General features: G+C 43.4%; 2 protein-coding genes across 5 annotated transcripts; one reads left to right on the top strand and one right to left on the bottom strand.

The window, feature by feature from the left end:
- Positions 1-6,991: 6,991 nt before the first annotated feature.
- Positions 6,992-11,785, bottom strand: TATDN3 (TatD DNase domain containing 3). Of its 3 annotated transcripts, none has more exons than XM_058835177.1 (10): positions 11,688-11,785; positions 11,584-11,616; positions 11,421-11,494; positions 11,139-11,223; positions 10,385-10,447; positions 9,228-9,337; positions 8,771-8,826; positions 8,446-8,558; positions 7,614-7,694; positions 6,992-7,356 (listed from the first exon to the last, which is right to left on the bottom strand). In XM_058835177.1, the coding sequence occupies exons 1-10, from the start codon at positions 11,739-11,741 to the stop codon at positions 7,213-7,215; spliced, it is 813 nt and encodes a 270-aa protein (XP_058691160.1). In that variant the 5' UTR covers positions 11,742-11,785; the 3' UTR covers positions 6,992-7,212. The 3 variants fall into 3 exon arrangements, with proteins under 3 accessions (XP_058691160.1, XP_058691161.1, XP_058691162.1); XM_058835178.1 differs by having other exon boundaries at positions 7,614-7,691; XM_058835179.1 differs by having other exon boundaries at positions 7,614-7,688.
- A 35-nt stretch (positions 11,786-11,820) lies between these two features.
- On the top strand, positions 11,821-21,473 carry NSL1 (NSL1 component of MIS12 kinetochore complex). Of its 2 annotated transcripts, XM_058835181.1 has the most exons (7): positions 11,821-11,991; positions 12,223-12,307; positions 13,984-14,114; positions 15,039-15,063; positions 16,526-16,580; positions 19,243-19,310; positions 19,906-21,473. In XM_058835181.1, the coding sequence occupies exons 1-7, from the start codon at positions 11,821-11,823 to the stop codon at positions 20,085-20,087; spliced, it is 717 nt and encodes a 238-aa protein (XP_058691164.1). In that variant the 3' UTR covers positions 20,088-21,473. The 2 variants fall into 2 exon arrangements, with proteins under 2 accessions (XP_058691164.1, XP_058691163.1); XM_058835180.1 differs by lacking the exon at positions 15,039-15,063 and having other exon boundaries at positions 19,906-21,471.
- Positions 21,474-22,010: the final 537 nt, after the last annotated feature.

The raw sequence follows: 22,010 nt of genomic DNA, 5'->3' as shown, positions 1-22,010 counted from the left end.
CTAGCTTCATTTTCTCAAGAGAGGGGCAGAAGCTTTTATCAAAGAAGAAACAGAGTAGAAGACAGCATCCTTCAAAAGACAACAAATCTTGAAATATAGTGACATATGAATAATAAAAATCAAGAAAATGTGATAACAGCTGCGAAAACACTCCTGGCACAGATTAAAGTAGCTTCAGTAGCTTTCCTACTATGTCTTCATTGCAGGAAGCCAGAATTTCAGACACCTATCAATGTGCTCCCCTTGTGGGATTCTGCAATTTTCATTTTACTCCTGCATGGATGTTTAGCCAAGAAATGAAGTTTGGGGGTTTAATCGCAACTCATTTCATATCTATCCATGCAGAGGAATGAAAGCAGTCAGAGGTTACAATGAGATAGCTTCAGACAGTTTCCACATAGCCAAATCAAGCACCCTCTGGTTCTGTAGAAATCAGAGCAGATTACCTCACCAGTGGCCGGATTACCTTACCAATGGCCACCAGCTTTATCTTTGTGTTTCTTGAAGAGCAGGACAGATTCCATGGCCTGAAATAAACAAAGCCACAATACAAAATTGTATTATTGTACAAGCTGAAAAGCAGACCATGAAAATGACTGTCCAGGACAGAGGGTACCAGTCTCCTGTGCTGCTGACAGCTCCTAAATAACCTAATTACTCAGTCCTTTGAGAACAAAATTGAAAGATAGATTCAAAGGGAGTTGGAGGGATGTTAGTCCAGGTAACTCTGCTAGTGGGCAAAGAAAAGCCCCAGTGTTCATCATCTGGCTGAAGTACTGAGAAACCTCTGAGAAACCTTTTAATAATAGGTCTCTGGCAGCCTGGTCCCAAGTGGTGTCCTTTCCAGAGAAAAGGCAGTTGTCAAAGCCAGGGAACAGGTCTTGTTGAACCAACCTTCCAGACCACAGATCACTGCCTTTTCAGCCAAGCCCTTCATCACTTTGGGCTACTGTGCTGGCTGAGGCTGGGGTTAACTTTCCTCAAAGTCCCTGGTACAAGGCTGTATTTTGGATTTGCTTTCTGAACAGAACTGTAAATAAATCAAATACCTCAACTCTGTGTCTGGGTTGGCCTCTTGCACATTGGGTGAAAGAAAGTGAAAGAAACTATTTTGGAGCAACAACAGCAGCCTACATGTGCTGGTCAAGAAACACCATCTTTGGATAAATGTCACACACGTAGGCCATCAATGGATGTGCTGCACTCACCAGGAGCACAGGAGGGATTATTTTGGACAGCGCTGACATCTGCATGTGCATATTATACACCACATAGTGCATGTGCACTTCATTGCTTCGACTCAGCACAGAGGTCCTGTGTAGTACAGAGCTGAGTTTCCACCCTGACTTTTCCAGGCAGGAATAATTACCCCTAGAGAAACGGGAAGTTATCTGGTGATGTTGTGATTGCAACTCCCCACATAGTGCTCCATTTAACGTGTTCCCACAGCACTCCATTTGTTTGCTTCCTCACCCTTTGTTGTGTGTCCAGAAATGATCTGAGCACAAAAATGCTCTCTCTATATGTTTATAACAGTAAAGCCAGTGCCAATCAGCACTTCAAAGCTGCCCTCTCCAGGCAGTGCACTTCACAAAGACAGACCTTCCTGCTAGATAACCCCAGGTCCATTTCACAGGTTCACCAGTGGTCATAGGCTGAGCAGGCCTAGGAAGCTCCAAGCAACAGGTCTAATTCCACCCAGGAGATGCAGCATTCCATGTATACACATTTCTATGGAACTCACTTAACACAGTCATGTTGACCCTTAGTCCACATCCACAGCTCAGAAGTTTTGACAGTGGTCAAAAAATTTGGCAAAATGTCTTGGAGATACAAAGTCCCTAGAAGGTTTGTGGGAGTTTGTGGACAGGTAGATTACACTGTCTCCATTCCCTCTCAAGGCCACCAAGAGGAGTCACACACCCAGCTGCCAAGTCTGATGCCAGCAACTGTCTAAACATGATCTACCCAGACTAATCTTGTCTAAATGACAATCCAACAGGCTAGGGGAGGCACCATGGAAGAGAGATTGGGAACTACAGGGAGGTCACAGGGACACAGAAGAAAGCCAAGGTACTGCAACGGGCAGAGCCCAGAAAGTACGTGGAGGAGCGGCTGGTACCATGACAGAGATCAGGGAGACACACCAGGAGCTGGAAATGCAGCACTGGCTGTAATGGGAACATCATAGGACATGGGTAGGAGATTGGGATGGCTGTGGTGAGGAAGTCATTAATCCTCAGGGCAAAAAAGCATTATTGGTTGTGCTGCTTGTGAAACAACTATCAATGTTGTATCATGTACTTTAAGGTGTGGTTGGGCACCAACAAGGAACCCAGCACCCATTTGCGCTCTTGGGTGACAAAGCACACAGCCCTGGCACAACCATAAGAGTGAATGCAAAGTCCATATGGGAACACTAAACAAGTTAAACCCAATGTCCACACCATTGCAGAAATATAAAATACATGTGGGCATCTCACCTGGACTGTTGGCGCTGTGCATCTGCTCTGCTCCGAATGGGATGAACCCCACCACACACAGTGGTGGAGTCAGGATACCTTTGGGAGGCTGAGGAGGCAGGGACATGTCAGCTGCTATTCCCTGGCAGCCAGGGCAGCCCAGGTGCAGTAAGTGCAGGCAGCCACGGGGACCTCGCAGCAGATGGAGAGGACAGCGGCCACGGGGAGGGCTCTGCTGCTCCTCAGCACGATGAGCTTGGTCGAGAGGGACTGAGCAGGATGGGGGGCACAAACAGCTCTCCCTGCACTCCTGCACTGCAGGCAGGCTTTAACAGCCAGCCCAGGCACAGTCTGTGTGTTCACCCAGCCCATCTACCTGGTGATATCCAGGGCAGCAGGGGCTCAATCATACTGCCCATACTGTCACTTTTCCATGTCTCACCTACTGCTCTTCCAAAACAGGAGGATGTGGCCCTGCTTCCCCACATGTCACTGCTGCTTCATGGTCATTCAGGCAGCTGCACTCGCCCTTGTACCGGGCAGCTGGAGGTTTGCTCAGCCTCAGCACAGCCGGTGCTCTGCCATGGCAGGCTGGGCTCATCTGAATCACTGCCCACAAACACCACACAGCCACCTCACCTGCCCTTAGAGGCAGGGTACAAGGAATATATTACCTCACCTGGACACTGCAGACAAAATCCAGATATTTTGATTCTGCCACTTTGGTAGGGCATCAGATATGTTCCTCCAGGCTCCTTGTCCTCAGTGCCATGTCTCAGAGGCACTTCAGTACCTCATCATTTCTGCTTCCTCAGGGGAACCACATGCCCGTTTTCATCAGCAGACCTGAGCAGGGTAGTGGCACTGATTTCCTGTACTTGAATCAAGCAGTGTCTCTCTGAGCAGAGCACCAAACATTTCGGGAGATGGGTATCAGCTTCAGCCCCAGGGTTCATCAGGACCATGATCCTCACTACGGTTTCTCATTTTTTTGTCATTCACAGTAGGTCACAGGGGCATAAAAACCCACCACCTCCTGGAGGAGGCACTTGGCACTCACTGCATGGTGAGGCCACCACCCAGTGGTTTACATGCCCATGCTCCAAGAGATTCACAATGATAGAAAAACCCACCCCAGCAGGGAAAATTAACAGATGGATAACTGCTTGGTGAAGAGGAAAATGTTGAGACAACTGGGTGCTATGGCAGTTCATATTCTTTCTTTGATCTCAGCAGTATCTTTGTACTGCCTATAGAAAGCAAAGAGAACAATAAACCTTTATGCTAAGCCAGTGACTTTCTCAAATTCACTTTCCTGCTCTGTAGTGGGAACAGAGGATTGAACCCCAGCCTGCATTAATATAAAAACAAACAAAAGCAGAATTTCATAAGCAATGAAAGTTGCATTTCCAGGCATTTATTTATTTGCTTTTGCCTCTTAAGAGCCTGTCTATGCATTGCATAGGAGTCTGTTGGAAGCACCTCCAGTACAAGTCTTTACTCAATTTGTCTAAACTCTTATCATGATAAACAGCAGGAATAAGCAGCATTTCATCCACTTGGCCTCATCACCATCTCCTCATTTGTTCCCATGTCAGATTTTGGAAAAACTCAGAGCAGTTTGCCCCAGAGTTCAGGAGACTCAGTCCCTGTTAATCCATGGCTAAAAACAAATTTCAGAAGAAAGGCCCTGGGAGGGTGATCCAGCTGCAGCCCTCCAAAGACTATTTCAGTGAACACAGATAGAGCCCTTCCTTGGTTTTTTATCACTCCATGAACATCCTGAAAGTAAAACAACATGGGCAGTCCTGCAAAGTGCAACCAGATCTGCTGTTTGTAGCATCCCAAGGAAAGCTGATGGATGAAGGTACAATGGAGATTGAGACCTACCACTTTCCACACTGCTGCAGACAATCTGTGCCATTCTCTGAGACAGAGGTCATCTGGGCTGTGTGTGACCTCCTAAATTGATGGTATGGCTGAAAAGGAAACTTGGGTCACCACTTACTTTCCCAAACACTAAATTTGCACTGTGTCCTTCCTCCAATACATCCTTGACCACTTCAGCCTCCTGTGTTACCTAGGGGAAGGCATGGTTTATCCAGACACCCTGAGAGGCTTGCACCAGGGTTCAGCACACACACTGATGTTGCTAAGGCCAACCTTCGTGGGGATGGAAGGCTTCACAGTGCACGCAGCACCCCCAAAGCCACCCACCCTTCCCCAGCCTCTCCAGGCCAGGTGTTAGCCTAGGAATGCAGGCAGAAATCCAAGCCTTCTATTAAATCCCCCTTATGAGGTAAAGTTACAGAATGACTGCTGAGGATTGGTGATGTTTTCCAGCTCAGAAACCACACTTCCTCCTCACTGCACAGCAGTACCACCAGTCCTGAGTGAGCAAATTAAAGAGTTTCCTGGGCAGAGCAACAACTTTATTTCCAGTGCCTGCAGCCCACCCTCAGCACTCACTGCGGGGACTGGGGCACAACTCGCAGTCGAACCAGCAGCACTGGGAAAAGGGCACTGCTTCTGACCCTTGTTATGTGTCAGGGATGCCAAGGCAGGGTGGGAGTCACACCGCACTTTCCTTTTCTGGAACTCCAGGTCACCTACTCCATGACTTAGCTCTGGCGCCGCAGGTCTAAGGAGAGGACAAAGCCAGCTTGTTTTGCCATGGGCCCCCTGCCAGGCTCACCCTGCCCACGGCTGTTGCAATGCCAGCTCTCCCTGGCCCAGGGGGGAGCAACTCTGTGCCTCCTTCGCCAGCCTCAACCACACTCCCGCACCACCAAAAGCAGCTCCAGGCCTGCTGCTGCAGGGCCCAGGGACACAGGCTGTCCCAGAGCCCCATGGCCCCCGGGGGCTGCCCACCTCAGCAGTGCCCTGCCCACACGGGAGCTGCAGGAAGTGAGTGTGTTGAAAGTTTCTGCTACAGCAAAAAGGATTCCAACACTCAGGAATCATCCTGCTGTAAGACTAAGGCTGAACCAGAGCAATGCCACCCCCCTGCAGAGACAGGGATTTTGAGGAGACTATTTAATATTCCCTCTTTTTGCAAAACCAGTGTTTTCATCCAATGCTAAGAATTCCATAGAGAAAAATAATTAGGTCAAGACTTTGCAAACATTTGGATGCTGCCTGACTTCTTGCCAAGAGCATCTCATCACATAGTTGCATTTCCCAGCAATACTGGGAGACTTCCCAACACACAGGCAGCAGGAAGTACATGTAAGGTTGCCCGGTATCTATCACGTTTAGCATCTCCAATGACATGATTATTAATCATTAAGTGAATCACACTAATATTCTGACTATTGCACACCTGTTCCCTAGCACCATCTGGAGGCAAACTCTGTCCTTCATTCCATTTAGTGGAAATGGTGCCTGTAGATGCAGGATAAGGAATGGCTCTAACTCCTTTGGATCACTCAGCAAAGATCCAGGTGTTTGCTGCTTTAAATACAAGTTGTAATAGAGACAAATTATTTAAGTTTGGTTGTTTGCTGCAGGCTGAAAACTGTTTAGGAACACATGTTTAAACTTAGTAAGCTACCTCTAGTCAAAAGGCAGAACAGCTGTTCTGATAAAGACAGAAAAAAAACCTCCTGACAATGTGGTTTTAAGAAACTGAGGAAGACATGAAGGAAAACAGGACTTTACGATAGAGCATGACTTATATTGCAAGCTTTGGCCCCTTGCCTCCCTGAGGTGGTCCTGAACTAAGTTAATACTTGTATATTTTCTTCACTGACCTGGTAAAACTCCCCATAGTGAGAGAAAACCTTCACTTAGTGGCCCTCAGAAGAGCTGGGTGCCATGTAAAACCCACCTGGTTCAATTGCTGGTTTATAATCAACAAAGTTTTGATCAGTATTTCACAGGCCTGTGTCCACACAGGTGCTGTGAGGGAGGACCAGATTCAGTTTTAGGACACTGCACAACATAGCTGAATCCACAGAGACCACCTCCAATATATGACAAAATTGAGCTTGTCTCCTTTTCACATCCTATATCTCCTGATACTGAGCAGTTAGAAGAGTGAATCCTTAACTAAGACCAAACACAGGCTGTTTTCTTTGAACACTATTAAAAAAATAAATTATTTTAAATATCCAAGAAAATCCTTCTCAAAGTAGCCAAGATCTTGGCAACTACTGTTTTATACACGGGAAAAGGAGAGGAGTAGATGGGCTATAATTCTTTCCTCCCAACTGTATTTTGAAAAGATGTTGTGTCTGCACCACTCGGAGTCCAGTCAGCACAGAATACAGAGAATGTCTGTCCAGCTGGGTTCTTTTAATGGCTCAGAAAGGGATGCATAATTGGCCAGTTGTAACAGGAGCTTTCTTACCATGACTGGGTCCACAACTTGTGACTTTCAGTCAGCAGAAATAAGGAGTGAAGGGGACATCAAGCACTGTACAGGAGCCATCTCCCAGATTAGGAGCAGCTGGCAAGCAGCCTGAGAAACTACATTGACAACTTTATGGTACTCTTCGTTACAAAATATGTGTTCATAGACATGAGAGATGCAAAGAAACAATGTGTTTTTATCACATCCAAGAGATTATTACAGTGCACACCAACAGCCTTTGAGAAATTCCCAATTTTATCCTATCCAGCTATATAACACTCCTTACATCTTAACTTCCAACTGCAAAACTCCACTTTAACACAAGATGTACCTTGGTTTTAGTAATTACACCACAAGTAATACTTTCTGCAACATCATATATTTCAGTTTCTGAACCTATATCCGAAGAAAGTGCTGAAGTTTGGGGAATACTTTTAGTGCATTCTGTGTAGTCACCTCTATAACTTCTCCAACTGGAATTCCTTTAATTTTGGCAATGTATTCAGCAGCAATGTAGATATTTTTGGGTTCGTTTCTCACCTGAAAAACAAAACAACCAACCAAATTACAGACCCCTAGAGATCACAAGTGCTTCTGAGACAACTTCAGTCACATCATGGCATGTGTGGCAGAAAAATGACATGTATCCATCCCTCTTACATTAAGTTCCCTTGGAAACCTCTTTCCTTTCTTCTAACCATGCTTAGATTACTCCACTATCCTGTGCCAGTAGCTGACTTCCACAAGGTGTGGGTTTGGATACAAATACACAGAAGTCCCTCCCTCCCATCACTTACCTGCTTTTCAGGCCCTAGAGCAGGAGAATCAGTTTCCAAACACATATTTTCCAGAGGCAACTGTTTCACAAGCTTCTGCTTCTTGAAGAAAATAAGAAAGCCATTAAATGCTTTGTGCACTTAAACCTGTGAGAAAAAAACATGAAGGGAGGATATTCCGTACATTTAAAGGCAACATCAAAAGACTTTGGTGCCACTGTTTACATTTTATCAACAATTTCTGAATGGAAGCAAGAACACCAAGAGCTGCTCAAGAAGTCCCCTCAAATTAGGGTTCTCCTGTTTTCTAAATATCCATCAGTGCTAAATTCATTGTTATTTATTAAACCATGCAGTTATATTGCACTTATAGAGCTGTCAGTGCAATTCCAATTTGCTATTTTCTGTGCATATAATATTTGTGTATCTTTTCCTCCTCTCTGCTTTACCTCTCAACCCCAGTTTGCTTTCCTTCCTCCTAAGTACCTGACCTCATCCCCATTCATTTCCACCCCTCATGCTCCCTCCACTTAAATCAAACTTTTTCCTCTCTTACATTTCCTGAGCTTATCATAGAAAGCAGTCCTATCACAAAAACTACCCCTCTACATTTCTTGTCCCTACTGTAAAACAGTACAATGGCAGAATCTTCCAAAGAAGAGTTCACCAGAAACCACAATAAAACAAGAAAAAAACACCCCCTGTTCTCAGGAGTAACTGAGCTGTTTCAGCCAGAATTCCCCCTCTGAAGTCCAGATAAAGCAAAAGCCCCAGGCAGAAATTCAGCCAAAGTAAAAATGTGCAATGCACAGAGAAGGAGCAGACCCCAGCTGGAAGCAGGACAAAACATTACCTGTTCACTCCTTATAATGGAAGGAGGAATGGAGAAGTAGTATCCAGCTTTCACCCCTTCCATGGCTACAGATGGCTTCCCATCAAAAGCATGGAGCAACACCTTGGTAGCACCTTGGAGAAACAAAGCAAACCACATCATCAGGTTACAGCAGGGCTGCCACGTCAGCTTCCAACAGGACCTGGGTCCCATACAGAATTAACACAGAAACTCTGCACTTTTGCTCTTGAGTTAAACACACACAAACTGATGAGAGGATGTGGCACAGCTGGAGAAATCCTGTTGGTAAAAGCCAACAGGCAGAAGAAATGCATTAAAAGCATACCTTGTTCCTTCAAGAGATTAATGGTTGGTCTTCCAGCTGAGCGGGAATGAACATTTCTGCACAGCAAGGAGAGGCCCAGTATTAGGAAATTTAGCCAAATACCTTTTTTTTTTTGCAAATACAAACAAACTAACAGTATCTTGGGATGAAAATAATTAATATGTATTACAACTTTTATCAAGAAAAAAAAACAGGGACGTATATATGAATCCTTTCAGCTACAGTAAAGATAGGAAAAACATAGCACGGACAGGACATATAAGATGTCTGTACAGAAGTGCAAATACAAGGAAAATTCTGTAATTAAATCTCAAACCCAAGACTGACAGGATACTTATGCCAGTTTAATCCATCTAAAAAAAGTTCTGCGCGCACTTAATAACCATAAATCCTGGGAAGTATTTCAGCATGTTACTGAGACCTGGCAAATTCTCCTTCTGGTGTAAACAAAACCTACAATGGCAAATCCAGTCTTCTTGCCAGCTCAATCTGCTTGATCAAAACCTGTCTTTGTCCTTCCTTCTGTTCATCAGTGCTGGCAAATCTGGGAGTGAAGTCTAGTCCAACCTGCAGCACAAGAGAAGGGAAAGGGTTTTACAGACCTAACACTTAACAAAACCATAATAAGACCTACAAAGGCATAACATGCTTCAAAACTGCAAAGCATTTCAAAATATGTATACTAGAGACTGCAAATAAAATGAGCTCAGCTGCAGCTTAACTCAAAAAAAGAATGCATTCTCAACCATAAGCTTTTCAACTATGAAAGCATCTGTGGGCAGACAGCTACTAACAAGGGTATTTAACATTTTAGTCTGTCACTGGTTTTCTGGAGGTTTATATTCTATTGAATGTTATGTCAGATTAAGTCTCAAATATGTATCTCCAGTATAAGCAAAATTTCTGACCTGAACCCATAGTTGTAGTCCAATCTCTACCAAAAATTACTCATTAATTCTATACTTTTTTTTATCTAAATGTGTTCAGGCAAAATTTAAAGTTTGTTAAAGCAGTCCCTTTCACAGTTAGACGGAGGGAAGTTATACATATACAACACAACATAGCAAATTTAGCTACAAAGCTCTGCCAAAACCTGCTTTTTCTGTAGCCAGTGTAGAACCAGATGTAAGTCCCTCTGATGCTAACACACAAATAGAGGCAGGCTCCATCCTAAAGCCTCAATTCATTTATAAACACATGTAAGACAGGAGACAACAGATGGATACAGACAGATGAAGGAGTAAAAAAAAAAAAAAAAAGAATTGTACAAGTCAGTGTGGTGTATTGAAATCACAGCTTAGCCTAACTTTGTCAGAGAAGGCAGGAAGGATCTGCCTTTGTGTATAACATGAGACAGCATAAGTATGTAATCTTCCAACGACTCCAGGAGTATAAATTCCATCTATTTTCTAATAGCAATATCGGAGGAAAATAAGGAATCAAGCAAATCTATAAAGGAAAGCATATTAAGAGAACCACCAGTCAGACTTAGTGCTTGTTCAGGCTGACAGCAATTCTTATCACATACAGAAAAACAAGCATTGACTCAATTTTTGTAATTCCTGTGACAGCTGCTGTTGGAGAGATTTAAAGAAGTTTTGGAATTTCACTCACTTCTCCAATCCCCACCAATTTGTCTTTGTAAAATTCTATAAGAGGCAGCGCAGCATCCAGATCCTGCAAGAATAAAAGATGCAACTCTCACTGCCCTTACTAGAGGAAAGGTTACAAACTCAGCACTATGATTAAATTGGCATTTACTGTTCTGATATTCTGTGCTTTAGACTCTGCCGTTACTGTGAGCTGTCCAGTCAGATGTTAGAAGTCTGAAGGATTTATCTTCTTTATTTAATAACCATTTCATTACATACTATTCTATATCTATACGTATATATCTACCTACCTCTCTCTCTATATATAAACCTTATTCTAAATATCCTAAGCTAACTTTTCAGAGTAGCAGCAGAGGTAATTAAAACAAGGCCCATAAATAGCTTAGCAACATTAAATGGCTGCAGACAGCTCCCTGAGATTTTTAGGATAAGGCCACAAACAGTTGCCTTCCAGCTCCCATGTTAACAAAGGAACATCTGCACATGCTGTTTGCTGCAAGCAAGGCACGCTTGGGATTTCTAAAACCATTTCACTGCAGTATTACAGCCAGATGACTCCAGTGAACAATTCTGCTTTAAGGACTAACAGGGACAAATGGATGTGCTGAGAGAGCCTGGGATTTGGTCCGCTGGGTCTCCTGCATTACAGAGTGCAGAAAAATCACTGGGCAGACCTGAAGGTAAATCAGGCAGATCGGAGCATCCTGTCGTCTGTCCTGAAAAGTCCCAGCAGTATTTTAGAGGCCGTGTTTTACCTTCAAAGCAACACTGCGCTGCTCCTCTGGAGAAACCTCTTGAACGGGGTGAACTCCCAGGCATGGCAAGACAAACCCTGGGAATCTAGGCACGGAACAGATAGCGAGAGTGCGAAAGACCACAGAAAACCTAAGTTTAACGCCAAGAGCCCACAGAGACCCCAGGTTTAAAGACAATGAGGGCTGGCTGACTGAGGGGAGCAGCGCATCCCCGTCAGTCCCCAAGGCGCCGACGCGCGCCAGGGACACGGGTGGGCGCCGGGATCCCCGCCGGCCTCGCACCTCTCAGACAGCTCCACGACGCTCCGGAACTCGCCCGCCTGCTCCGACACCACCACCAGCGCCGACACGGCCGCCTGCGGCACACAGAGACCCCCGGCCCGCTGAGACCGGCGGAGCCGCGGGGCCGCGGGGAGAGAGACCCTTCAGGCCGGCCCCGCCTCACCTGCTCCGCTGCCCGCACCACGGCCGCCACATCCTGCAAGAGACACGCACCGCCTCAGCGCCGGGGCCGCGGCCGGGCCTCCCCCCCCGCCCGCCGCGCCTCACCCGCTGGAAACAGGGCGCGGCCAGGTGGCAGTGACAGTCCACCGGCCCCGCCATGCCGCGCCCGGCAGGAAGGCACCGGGCGGCCGCGGGTTCCGCTTCCGGGCCGGCATTTTCCCCGCGTCCCAGGCCGAAAATGGCGGCGGCTCCGGGGCCGGGGCCGGGGGAGCTGGGGGAGGAGGGCGCGGCGCAGCGGGACCCGAGGGTGCGCTGCTACTCGCGGCGCCGGCTGTGCGCGGTGCTGGAGCTGTGCGCGCCCTTCGTGCGGACCCTGGAGCAGGGACAGCCCGGCGGGGCCGCCGCCGAGGTAAACGCGCTCTGGGTGAGCGGGGAGCGGGAACGTCCTGTGCCGGCACAGGACCCGGCGGGCCCCGCCGGCAGCGCTCGGCAGCCGCGTGAGGGAAAGGCTTGCCCCGGTGTGGCCCCTGGGCAGGGCGAGGATTTGGGATGGGCCCTTCCTGCGGGAGGGATGGATGGGTGGATGATGGATGATGGATGGACAGACGGACGGATTCTCAGCCTGTCCCATGCCTTGCAGAACTTCGAGAAAAAGGTGCAGGAGAATGTCACCATTAATGGGCAGCCGTGGGAGGAGGCCTCGGATGACTCCCGGCTGCAGAACGGTAGGCGGCGGTTTCCATTCGCTTCCCTCTGGGTGGGTTTGTTTCGCTTTGTTTTGGTTTGTTTTGGTTTGTTTTGGTCCGGAGGTAAAAGGGGGCCGATTGAAGGGGGAGGTTCTGACTTGCTGTAAGGAAGTAAAAACTCATTCTTAGAATAACAGAGCATTGGAAAAGACCGCCAAGAGCTTGTCTCCACTACTGGAGGCTTCCAAAAACCATCTGGGCAAAAGTGTTCTGAGCAACCTGTTTTGAAATGGGCGTTGAACCTACTGTGAGCAGAAGGCTCTGGAGGGTCCTTCCAACCTGAGTGTTGGGGGCAGTGACTTCTGTCAAAAGACCCTAGGAAACTCTGTTGCTGCTATTTAATATAAAGATTGTTGAAAATTATTGCTATATAAATATATGTAATAGAAACAATATAATTACTGTCTTTTGAATAATAATAGTGGAGATTCTTGGTAGACTGGTGTCCATACAAAATTTTTGTGCAGTTCATTCACTCACGTGTGTTGGCATTAGGTGCTGTCTGCCTGAAGCTTGATGCTCTTTGCTGTTACACTGCAAAAGAGCTGAAAATACAGATACATTGAGCTAACTGTGGAGCTGTTGAACCGAAAACATTGAACATGAGCAAACATGGGCTCTGAGCAGTGTGATCTAGTTGAAGATGTGCCTGCTCATTGCAGGAGGCTTGGACTAGATTGCCTTTAAAGGCCCCTTCCAACCCAGACTATTCTCTGATTCTGTGAAGTGTCCACAGTTGTAGTTCTAGAATGATGAAACTCCAGCTACTTAGACTACAAGGTCAAAAATGCACTGATCTCACGACGCAAAACTGAGACACTGTCATCTGCCCACAGCTGGCATAAAGCAGGTGTAAGGACTATGTTGCGCTTTTTAATTTGATATAGATTTACTCAGGTGCCTATCTCCAATCCAGTCTGAGTCACCAAGAGATCTGACATTTTGTATCTTCCGTGTTTATGTTGACCGGTGGCTCAAGTCTTTCCTGTCTGTATTTAAATGGTTTCATGGTGATCTTAAAATAAACAACTAAAACAAGCCCACAAAATGTTAAAACCTTGACTTTTCCCTTTTGAGTTTTGTAATCACTTGATTCTGCGCAGAGTGACCCAGAGAGGGTGCTCAAAATCCATTCTTTACTAGTAGATGGAAAACATTGCATGACTTACAAGTTATATTCAACACATTTGTGGGAACAGTGAATTTAAATGTTAAACTGCTTATCTGTGCACTGTGTGATATAAAATCAGTTAGGCTTCCAATTACTGTTTGTGCAGTTGGAGTTTTCTAATGCTTGTAAATCACACAGATAAACCATTTTTCTCCTTAAAAGATAGCCATTGCTTTGTAAGGCTTTCTTCACAGGTGCAGAGTTCACAGGGCTTTTTGAAAAAACATTTTTTATTTTACTCCCTGCATAGTTCTCTGCCTGCCTCCCCCCGAGATAATTTACTTCAAAATAACTGACCAACATCAAGTTATGCTCAATACTGCCTTAGCAAGGAGATTCGGGACATACATTTATCTCTGTGTTGATAATCATGCATGATTTTTTTGTTTGAGATCTAAAGCTTCTTTTTCTTGATAAGTTTGTAAAAAAAAAAAAAAAAAAGTTTGAGAATTCCACAGCAACTATGTGTGTTTGTCACTTTCAGATTCCAGTATTAAAATTCTGGAGGATCAATTTGATGAATTAATAGTAGAGACAGCAACTAGGCGTAAACAGTGGCCTAAAAAGATCCTGGTACATGCTATCCAAACCATGAAAGCAGAGCAAGAGATGTTGGTGAGTAACCTAAGACTTCCAAAAAACCTTTGCATCAAGAAATCAATCATCCAGTGACCTTGAAGCTCCTTCCCATGGTTTCTTTTGATTCTTTATCATAAAATGAAATTGCCTTTTTTCATTAACTGGTTCTGCAGTAACTAAGGGTTAAACTTAGTAAGTTTACTAAGTAGCTACTAAGGGTTGCCACAAAACATTGTGACTGTGTCTAAATTGGGTCTGTGGCACAAAGAAACTGGAGCAGATTGCTTCAGCCTGGTGACTCGGGATTTACAAACCAGTAGGCACTTAACCTTCCGAGTTCCTGAAGTCCATGCCCAAGGGCTGGTTGAGGAACAAAATGTTACACTGCATACAGATAGATAGTATCATATGCAGTGTATGACTTAAAATGTCAGTGGCTTCCTCGTCACTTTTTTTGAGCTAGTAACTACATGGAGTAATGACTTTCAGTAAAGCATGGGAAAAAAGGTACTGTGGATTAATGAATCAGCACAGGAAATTCTGTGAGATTTTTGACACACAGTATAAAGTAATTACTGGCATTAAACAGCTCAGGCATGTCCTCAGCTGCTAGATTTCTTTCCTGAAGTCATGTTAGGCCTCCCTTTTGCTTACCTCCTGATTAATCAGGATTCCATTGGCAAAAAACAAAAGGCTGAGGCAGAGTCAAACTCTGGCACAAGTTGCCCAGTGAAACTGTGGGGAGTCTTCACCCTTGGAGAGGTTCATGGAGATACTCGAAAGTTGACTGAATGAGGCTCAGCAACCTGCCCTAGTTGGCCCAGCTTTCAGGAGGGTATTTAGAGGTCCTTTCCAACTTCAGCTTTCTGTACTAAAGAAGACAGGAATTTTATTAGAAAGTTGTGTAGAAGCCTGCGCTGCATTTCTGATGAATAAAATTGACAAATGTTAATTCTCTAGGTTAGCCAGACAGAGATGATTTATGGTAAGGAAATGTGCATGGGTATGCTTTTGTCTTACATGTGAGATATTTTCTAACATATATTGCCTTTGTGATCTCTCTGTTTTGTCAGTATACCAAGTATGTAAAACAAGCAAACAGAATAAACTAAAATAAAATACGTTATTGCATAACACCGAGATTTAACAAGACCTTTTATTCTTTCTGCTACCTGAGTCCCACAGTGGATTAGTTACTTGGAATGCCTCTCATGCTACTTTTTTTCTCTTGCTGATCTCTTCAAAGTTTACACCACCACAACTAGATGATTATTTTAATTATAATTGTCTGCAAAAGTTTAATTTATCCCTGAGAGAATATGTAGAAATACATGTAAGATATATGGAAAGCTTAGTTTATCTCTGTAAATGTTTATCCCTTTTTTTTGCCATCTCTCAGCTATTTCTGCAAAGGTACCAATGGTTTCTTTGATTTTGGTTGAGGATTTGTCGTGTTCTTTCATGACCATAGCTAATGGTGTGATGTTTTCTGAGGCATAAAGAGCAGCCATGAAGATGTGTTTTATCTGGAGAGAACCACTCATTTATTGTGGTAATCTCCTTGCAATTGCCAAAGCAAGAGATCATCCTGTGGGTTTTCAGTCAATATGTTCTGTAGAGTTTGAGGCTAATGCAAGCCATGTTTGTTCTTCTGCTTGGAGCTGTTACTGCAAACTTGCTAAGAAGTTGTGTGAACTGTGCAAAATTTTTTCTGGCAAAACTACAGGAAGTTGCTTTCCATTACTTGCTTTTACTTGAAGAAGGTTGAGAGACAGCTCCTGAAGTGGAGAACATTAACTTGCAGATGATCTAACTTCTGTTCCCTTGGCCTTGCTTTTTTTCCATCTTCCCTGTTAGCTGCTTCTAATTCCACCTTTAATACAACTAAGTATGGGTTATGTTCAGTTATTAGTTTACTTCATGTCTCAGTTAACTGATGTGAGGTCACAAGACTCACAGTTTGTGAGGCAGGATGTTCTTAGTTCTATATAAGTAATTACAGGGCTAGAGTGTAGTTGTTTATGTAGTTTCCTTTTTCTTAGCTTTTTATCTTAATGTACCCTTTGTTGGAATTTGATACTCTGTGAAAGCATGCTGATTCTGTGAATAGCTCCTGAGAAGCTAGAGCAGCTCTTCTTCCTCAGTGCAGCAGGTGGCAATGCTTCTTGCTTCTTCCAAAATACCTGGATGTCAGTTCTCATGCTTTAATAATTAGAATTCTGCAAACTAAAGCAGATTCTGGAGATGTGCGTACAGAGAGTGTAACTGTGTTAACCAGAATTCTATTTTCCGTAACTAAATAGCTATAAATTGTACCTCTAATAGATTCTTGATTTAAGTAATTCCACCACATCTCCATTGTTCTGACTGCTCTAGGTGTATTAGATATCTCGTAAACCAAGGAGGTATTTAATAATTTTTTTTTATTTTTATTTTTTAATATGCAGAAGCTCTACCAGCCTGTGGTAAAACCTGCAGAGATAAGACTTCAGCCTTCTCAAGGTAAAGATTTTGTGGGAAGGGCAGCTGGCTAACTTACTCACTGGCTCATTTACTAGTTAACTGTAAATGTTTAAGAAGTTTTCTTTCTTTAAGCTTGTTTAAAATTGACTGTTTAAATGATTAACTAAAAAGTTACAAGTTTGTCATGAGTGAATGTATTGCTGTCTGAGTTTTATCACGTCCATTTCTCTTGTTCTGACTGCTGCCTGCAGTTAGGCACTGTACTTAAAGGCAAAAAGCTGGCAAAGGCCTCACTGTGTATTGGGGAGAAATTGTCACACAGCTACCCCCAGAAGGCTTTTTTACTTCTTTCTTTTGTCACTGGTGAAGGCCAGGTGGGGAACTGCATGGATCACCAACATTATACTTTGTCTGTTCTTGTGTTCATTTTACATGAGTACTTGAAATGCTTCAACCTCTCTTCCTAATCAGTCAGTTCCTTCAGGGAATTGAAAGCTGTTGTGTAGGACTTGGTGGTGGCAGTGTTGACTTAGGTGACAGTCCTAACTTGCTAAGCAGGACACAGATTTCTTCCTGCCTCTGTCACTTGCTAGGGTTGATGAAAGAACAGAGCTGCAAACAATGCTTTAAGTTGGCTGCATGCTTTGGAAGGATACCTTGTACAGACTCCTTGGAACAAGGTGGTGGATTTTGCAGTAGGTGATTGGGATGTGCTCTCTTGAGGCTGGCCTTAATAAATGGGAAGTTTTGTGTTGTCTGTTGTTAAGTATTAAAAAATGACAGAATTCAGCAGTGCAGTTCTAATTTGAAAAGTGAGAATCCTCACAGTGAGTTACTGCACATGATGTAAAGCTGGTGTAACAAGCAGTGGTGCTCAGATTTTGGGGAGCTGAGCTGAATCTTCCAGTTCTCACCCTGCTGATCTGACTTCATTCTAAACATCATTTCCTCTTTGTAGATGGGAGACATGGCTTCCAGCAGTGCCAGCCTGTGCATCAAAGCAGCTGCTAGGAGCAGTACTGTGGGTCACTTTATATCTGAGTTCCTTTTGGTTTCTAGTGTCCAAATCCAGGCTTTTCTGATGTCAGTCAACTACTTGCAAGTTAGTAGCAGTTTGCACTATGATACTGTGGTTTTGGGTTTGGTAACAGCAAAGTTGTAGCAAAGTTACGGTGGAGAATTTTGGTATTATGTAGTCTTTGGGAAGTTTATGTATCCCAGTTTAGCAAGTACAGTTTTGCCAGAAACCAAAAATGTTTAGATTACTCAATACCTTTCATTTCCTTGTTTCATTTCCCTATGTTTTGGAAAGCCTTGAACACTGAGGAGTATAATGCCAGCTATGTAAAGCCAAACTCCTGTAGGCAAATTTCATTTAACTGTGTCTCAGTCTTTGTATAATAATCAAAATAATTATTTCTACTTTACTTAACTCCGTTCTTGCCGTTTCATAAGGTCACTAGCCTCCTTATCCCAATACTCTATTGTAAGAATGCTTCATAATGGACGTATCCTTCTTTTAGAGAATGCCCTTCCATAGGGCTCTGTGATGGGTTTAAAGAGGTTGCTTCTGGACTGCTTATTCTTCCAAACTGGATGATGGTGCAGTGTAGTGTCTGTGTTCACATAGGGATCATGTGTTCCTAAACCAGCTCTGACCAGCACATCGGACACATAGACAGTTCAACAAACACCATCTCTTGGTGATTACCACATTTCAGCAGGGAGTCACTGTAACCCTGGGCTAAAACACCTTCAGCAGCACTAGTAAGACTGACTTCAAAACACGGTGCTGGGTTTAACCCGAACAGTGTTTAGGGGTGTGCGCACCACCTGACACCGTGTCCTACTGCAGGCATTGGTGAAACCCTACAGAAAACTAATAGTAGTGGAGGTGAGGATCCTTACTTCCCAGAAGCATGCTTGTCTGCTCATTTTGAGTTTTGTGGATGGAGAAGATGCAAAACAGTTCCATAATAGGCTAGAGTTTAACTCTTGAATACAGAATTAAAGTATTGGTGATCTTATCATATTGCTACTACAGTTGAATATATGCTGTATTCCCCTGGTGTTCTGCACCTGCTGCCTGCTTCAGTGTTCCTGAAAGCTGGGTTTTTTTTTTATTTCCTTATTAGCCCAGCAGAATTAATGCAGTTAATGTTATTTATGCTTGGTTCTTTTTGGTGTTAATGTTTGGTAAGTTAAGCCAGAAGGGAAAACAACAAAAGTAGCCTTTATTGTAAAAGCCAACTTGTCAGAGACATAGGATGATTTATTTGCCCTCCTTAAAAAGAGTTTTCTTCATCTCATGTTCTCCACAGTAGTGTTTATTCTCTGTGTTCTGTGTGGTTTTTATCAAATGTAATATGAGCGTAAAAGTTTTGAAAACAAATCTTTTTGTGTAATTATTTCATTACAACAGTCCTCTTGTTTCAAATATTGCCTCAATGTTTTCTAGGTAAGAACTTTGGGGCTTTCTGTAGTTGGGACTGATATCCTCTACTGCAATTTGAGTGATAAAGAATAGTACTAGTAAGATAAACCATGCCAGCTGTCTTCCTCAGTGTTACAGTGAATGGGATGTGCTCCAGGTTTAGGTTTTATACAGGGACTTTACTAGTTTTCTGTCTATTTTCTGCTAGTGAGTAATGGGCGAAGGAAACATGTTTCAAAAGTTGATTTGTGCTGTGTTTGTCTGTAGATGCTTACATCGCAGATCTGAAGCAGGCGACAGAAGTGGCATCCAGACAGATCAGCGAAGCAATGCAGGTGAGACCTCTGTGTGCTCAGAGAGAAATAAGTTTTTATCTTCTTGATCTGGTAATATGTCACAAAACAGGAGTTCTAACTCATTTTCCTTATAGTTTGGTCAAAAAAAGCCTGTGTGTATAGTTATGAAGCAGGTGAAGTGTTGTGTTTGTAAAGCATTCCCCCTCACGTGCTAGTAAGGGAGATGAGCCTGTGGCTGTAGGAAATACTTCTACTGAGATTTTGGAACCTGCAGCATCTGGAAAACAGAACATCTTTTGGAGACTTGTGCAGCTTCATCTTCATATTAGAGTGTGATATTTGTTACTTCAGTACCTGCTTAGGCTTCAGCTGTGGTGTTCCTTTGATACCTCCTGAGCTTAGAGATGTCACGAGGGAACACTTCAACTTGGCATATCCTTTGCATGGTTTCTGAGTGCAGACACCTCACTGTTGGGGTGGTAGCTCTGCATTCACAACCCTCATCCACCATCCTGAGTGTCATCTCTGCAGACACTGAGGCTTTTGTGCCTGTATGAATCTCATTAGCATATTGCATGGCTTATAACCATTGCTTTTCCCATGTAACTTGAGATACTTGGGTTTGTTTTTGCAGTCTATTCCAGCACTCATAGAAAAAGCAGAAGGTTTTTCCCAAGCATTAACTTTGCAACCAACCTTGGAACTCTGCAAGCTGCGGGAGGAAGTCTTTTCTGGTGGCAGGGTGAAGGAGGAAAACAATGTCCAAAATTCAGTACCACCGGGAGATGTCACACCAACAGGAACTGTTTCCAGTAAAAATCCTTATATTTTGCTAAAAAGAAGAAAAGTTGCAGATGCCTCCAGGAGAAGGCGTTACCCACTGCGGCCGAGGAAGATCACTCTCAGTGCATGAATTTCTTTTGTGTTTTCACATTGGAATCTCATTTGTACTTTTTTTCCATGTGTTCCACCTGTTTTTTTAGAACTCATCTCCCCTCAGTGATATGCACGGGAGCTTCTTTAATTATTAGTGTTTGACCTTTTAAATATTTCTACTTTTGCTGACATGCCGATGGTATATGAAAGCCTACACGTACCAGTAGCATCCAATATCCAGCAAATGCATTTGCCATTTAACTCAGTTTATGCTCAGTTTTTAGCTTGAGTCTTTGTGCTTCTCAGAGTTCGTGTGCCTGCTTTATGTATGTAGGCACTCTTTTAGGGAACCACTGACTGCCCATTTACATTCAACGTGTCTCTAAAGAGTTTGGAGAATGTCTAGTTCTCCTAATGCACCTTCATTAATTACTGAGGCAGGTGGCTTTTATTTTAATGAATTGACACTGCAGCATATTGAAATCACCAGATTTGATGCAATGTTGGAGTTTTAAGGAAGTCCATGAACACATGTGGCAATAGTCCCTTCTATTCTACCTTTTCTAAATGTAGGTCATCTAGGCTTACTTATAGTCATGTTTGTTGAAACTTGGATTTTTAATGATTGTATGTATTTACTTGCAGTGTGCTCTTCTGAATAGGAATTCAAACACCAGCATCTTAGGGTCTGATATTTCATTCATTTCATGTAATCCAATTATGCAGCCTGGGGTTTTCTTAGACAATATTTCTACCCATGAGAAGATCTTGACTTGGGTTGTGTTTGCATTTGTGTTGTTTGACTAAACTTTAAAGATCAGTACAGGCTACCAGTAAATGGTACTCACTGGAGCTAGCTTACTTTTGTTTTCTTTACTCATTAGTACCTAGAAGATTCCAAATTAGTACTAAATTGAGCATTTTGCCTTAAGTATTTATAACTTTTTCTACTAAATTGAGCATTTTGCCTTAAGTATTTATAACTTTTTCTAGTTTATGGTTGCATGTGCCTGCAGTAAATACTTCTGACTATTATGTAACATATTTCTTACACAGTAAATGGAGGGTGGTTTTAGAAGCTTTATTAATGACATGTGTGGTGCTAAGAAGACAGGTCCAACCTGATGTCTAAGAGACTGAGAATTCTCAAGAAAACAGATTTTGGCATCATTTATTTTGTAAAAGTGAGCATCTGTACTGCGACTTTGTATATGTAATCATATGTAAATATTTTTCCTGTCCTTGTATATACAAATGTGTGTTTTTATATGAAGTAAATTAAATCAATTAAAGAAGATCAAAGCTTCAGATAATATTGTCAGTTCTAATCCTGGAATAGATGGTGGCTGAGCAGTGAGCGTACTTCAGAGGACATCTGTGTTAAATTCTGGCTGGAGTAACTGAAGTAGTTCCATTTACTGCCTTTGAACTCACAAGTGTTATTAATCTCGGGGCTACAAAGCTTCTCATGTAAGAGAGGACAGGATGTGAGAGGGACTGGAGCTGCAGAGCTGTGGAACGTGTGGCTCAGACGGCTTCTCACACAGCCACTTGCTATTTTGAGTGCCCGTGCTCTGTGCGGCGTTGAAAATCCCCTCTATGGCTTTCTTCATACAGATCCTGGGTGTTGCTAGGCTAAGGCGAGCCCTGCAAGATTTTGCATGGCAACTATTACAGTATTTGGCCATTTGCTCTGTTAACAGGAAGATTCTATGCCCTTCTCTGCAAATGAAAGGCAAGTACAGAGAATAGCTAGAAATACGTACCTTTTTGAAGAAGTTCCGTCAAAAATGGTTGGGGTAGGACAAATGCCATAAGAAATGAAAAGGAAAAGCACTGTGGTTTAAGACTTACAGTAGATTG

Source organism: Poecile atricapillus, chromosome 3 (genome assembly GCF_030490865.1).
Source record: "Poecile atricapillus isolate bPoeAtr1 chromosome 3, bPoeAtr1.hap1, whole genome shotgun sequence".
Lineage (NCBI taxonomy): Eukaryota > Metazoa > Chordata > Aves > Passeriformes > Paridae > Poecile > Poecile atricapillus.
The sequence above is the reverse complement of the archived record's forward strand: the minus strand, read 5'-3'. Positions and strand labels throughout refer to the sequence as shown.

Bases quoted from the DNA above. Each gene is read 5' to 3' on its own strand.
- TATDN3 (XM_058835177.1), bottom strand. From the start codon at position 11,741: ATGGCGGGGCCGGTGGACTGTCACTGCCACCTGGCCGCGCCCTGTTTC. The intron at 11,224-11,420 runs GTGCGAGGCCGG...TTCCGTGCCTAG, and splicing joins GTCGTGGAGCTGTCTGAGAG to ATTCCCAGGGTTTGTCTTGC. The intron at 10,448-11,138 runs GTAAAACACGGC...TTATTCTTGCAG, and splicing joins AGCGCAGTGTTGCTTTGAAG to GATCTGGATGCTGCGCTGCC.
- NSL1 (XM_058835180.1), top strand. From the start codon at position 11,821: ATGGCGGCGGCTCCGGGGCCGGGGCCGGGGGAGCTGGGGGAGGAGGGC. The intron at 11,992-12,222 runs GTAAACGCGCTC...CATGCCTTGCAG, and splicing joins CCGGCGGGGCCGCCGCCGAG to AACTTCGAGAAAAAGGTGCA. The intron at 16,581-19,242 runs GTAAAGATTTTG...GTTTGTCTGTAG, and splicing joins AAGACTTCAGCCTTCTCAAG to ATGCTTACATCGCAGATCTG.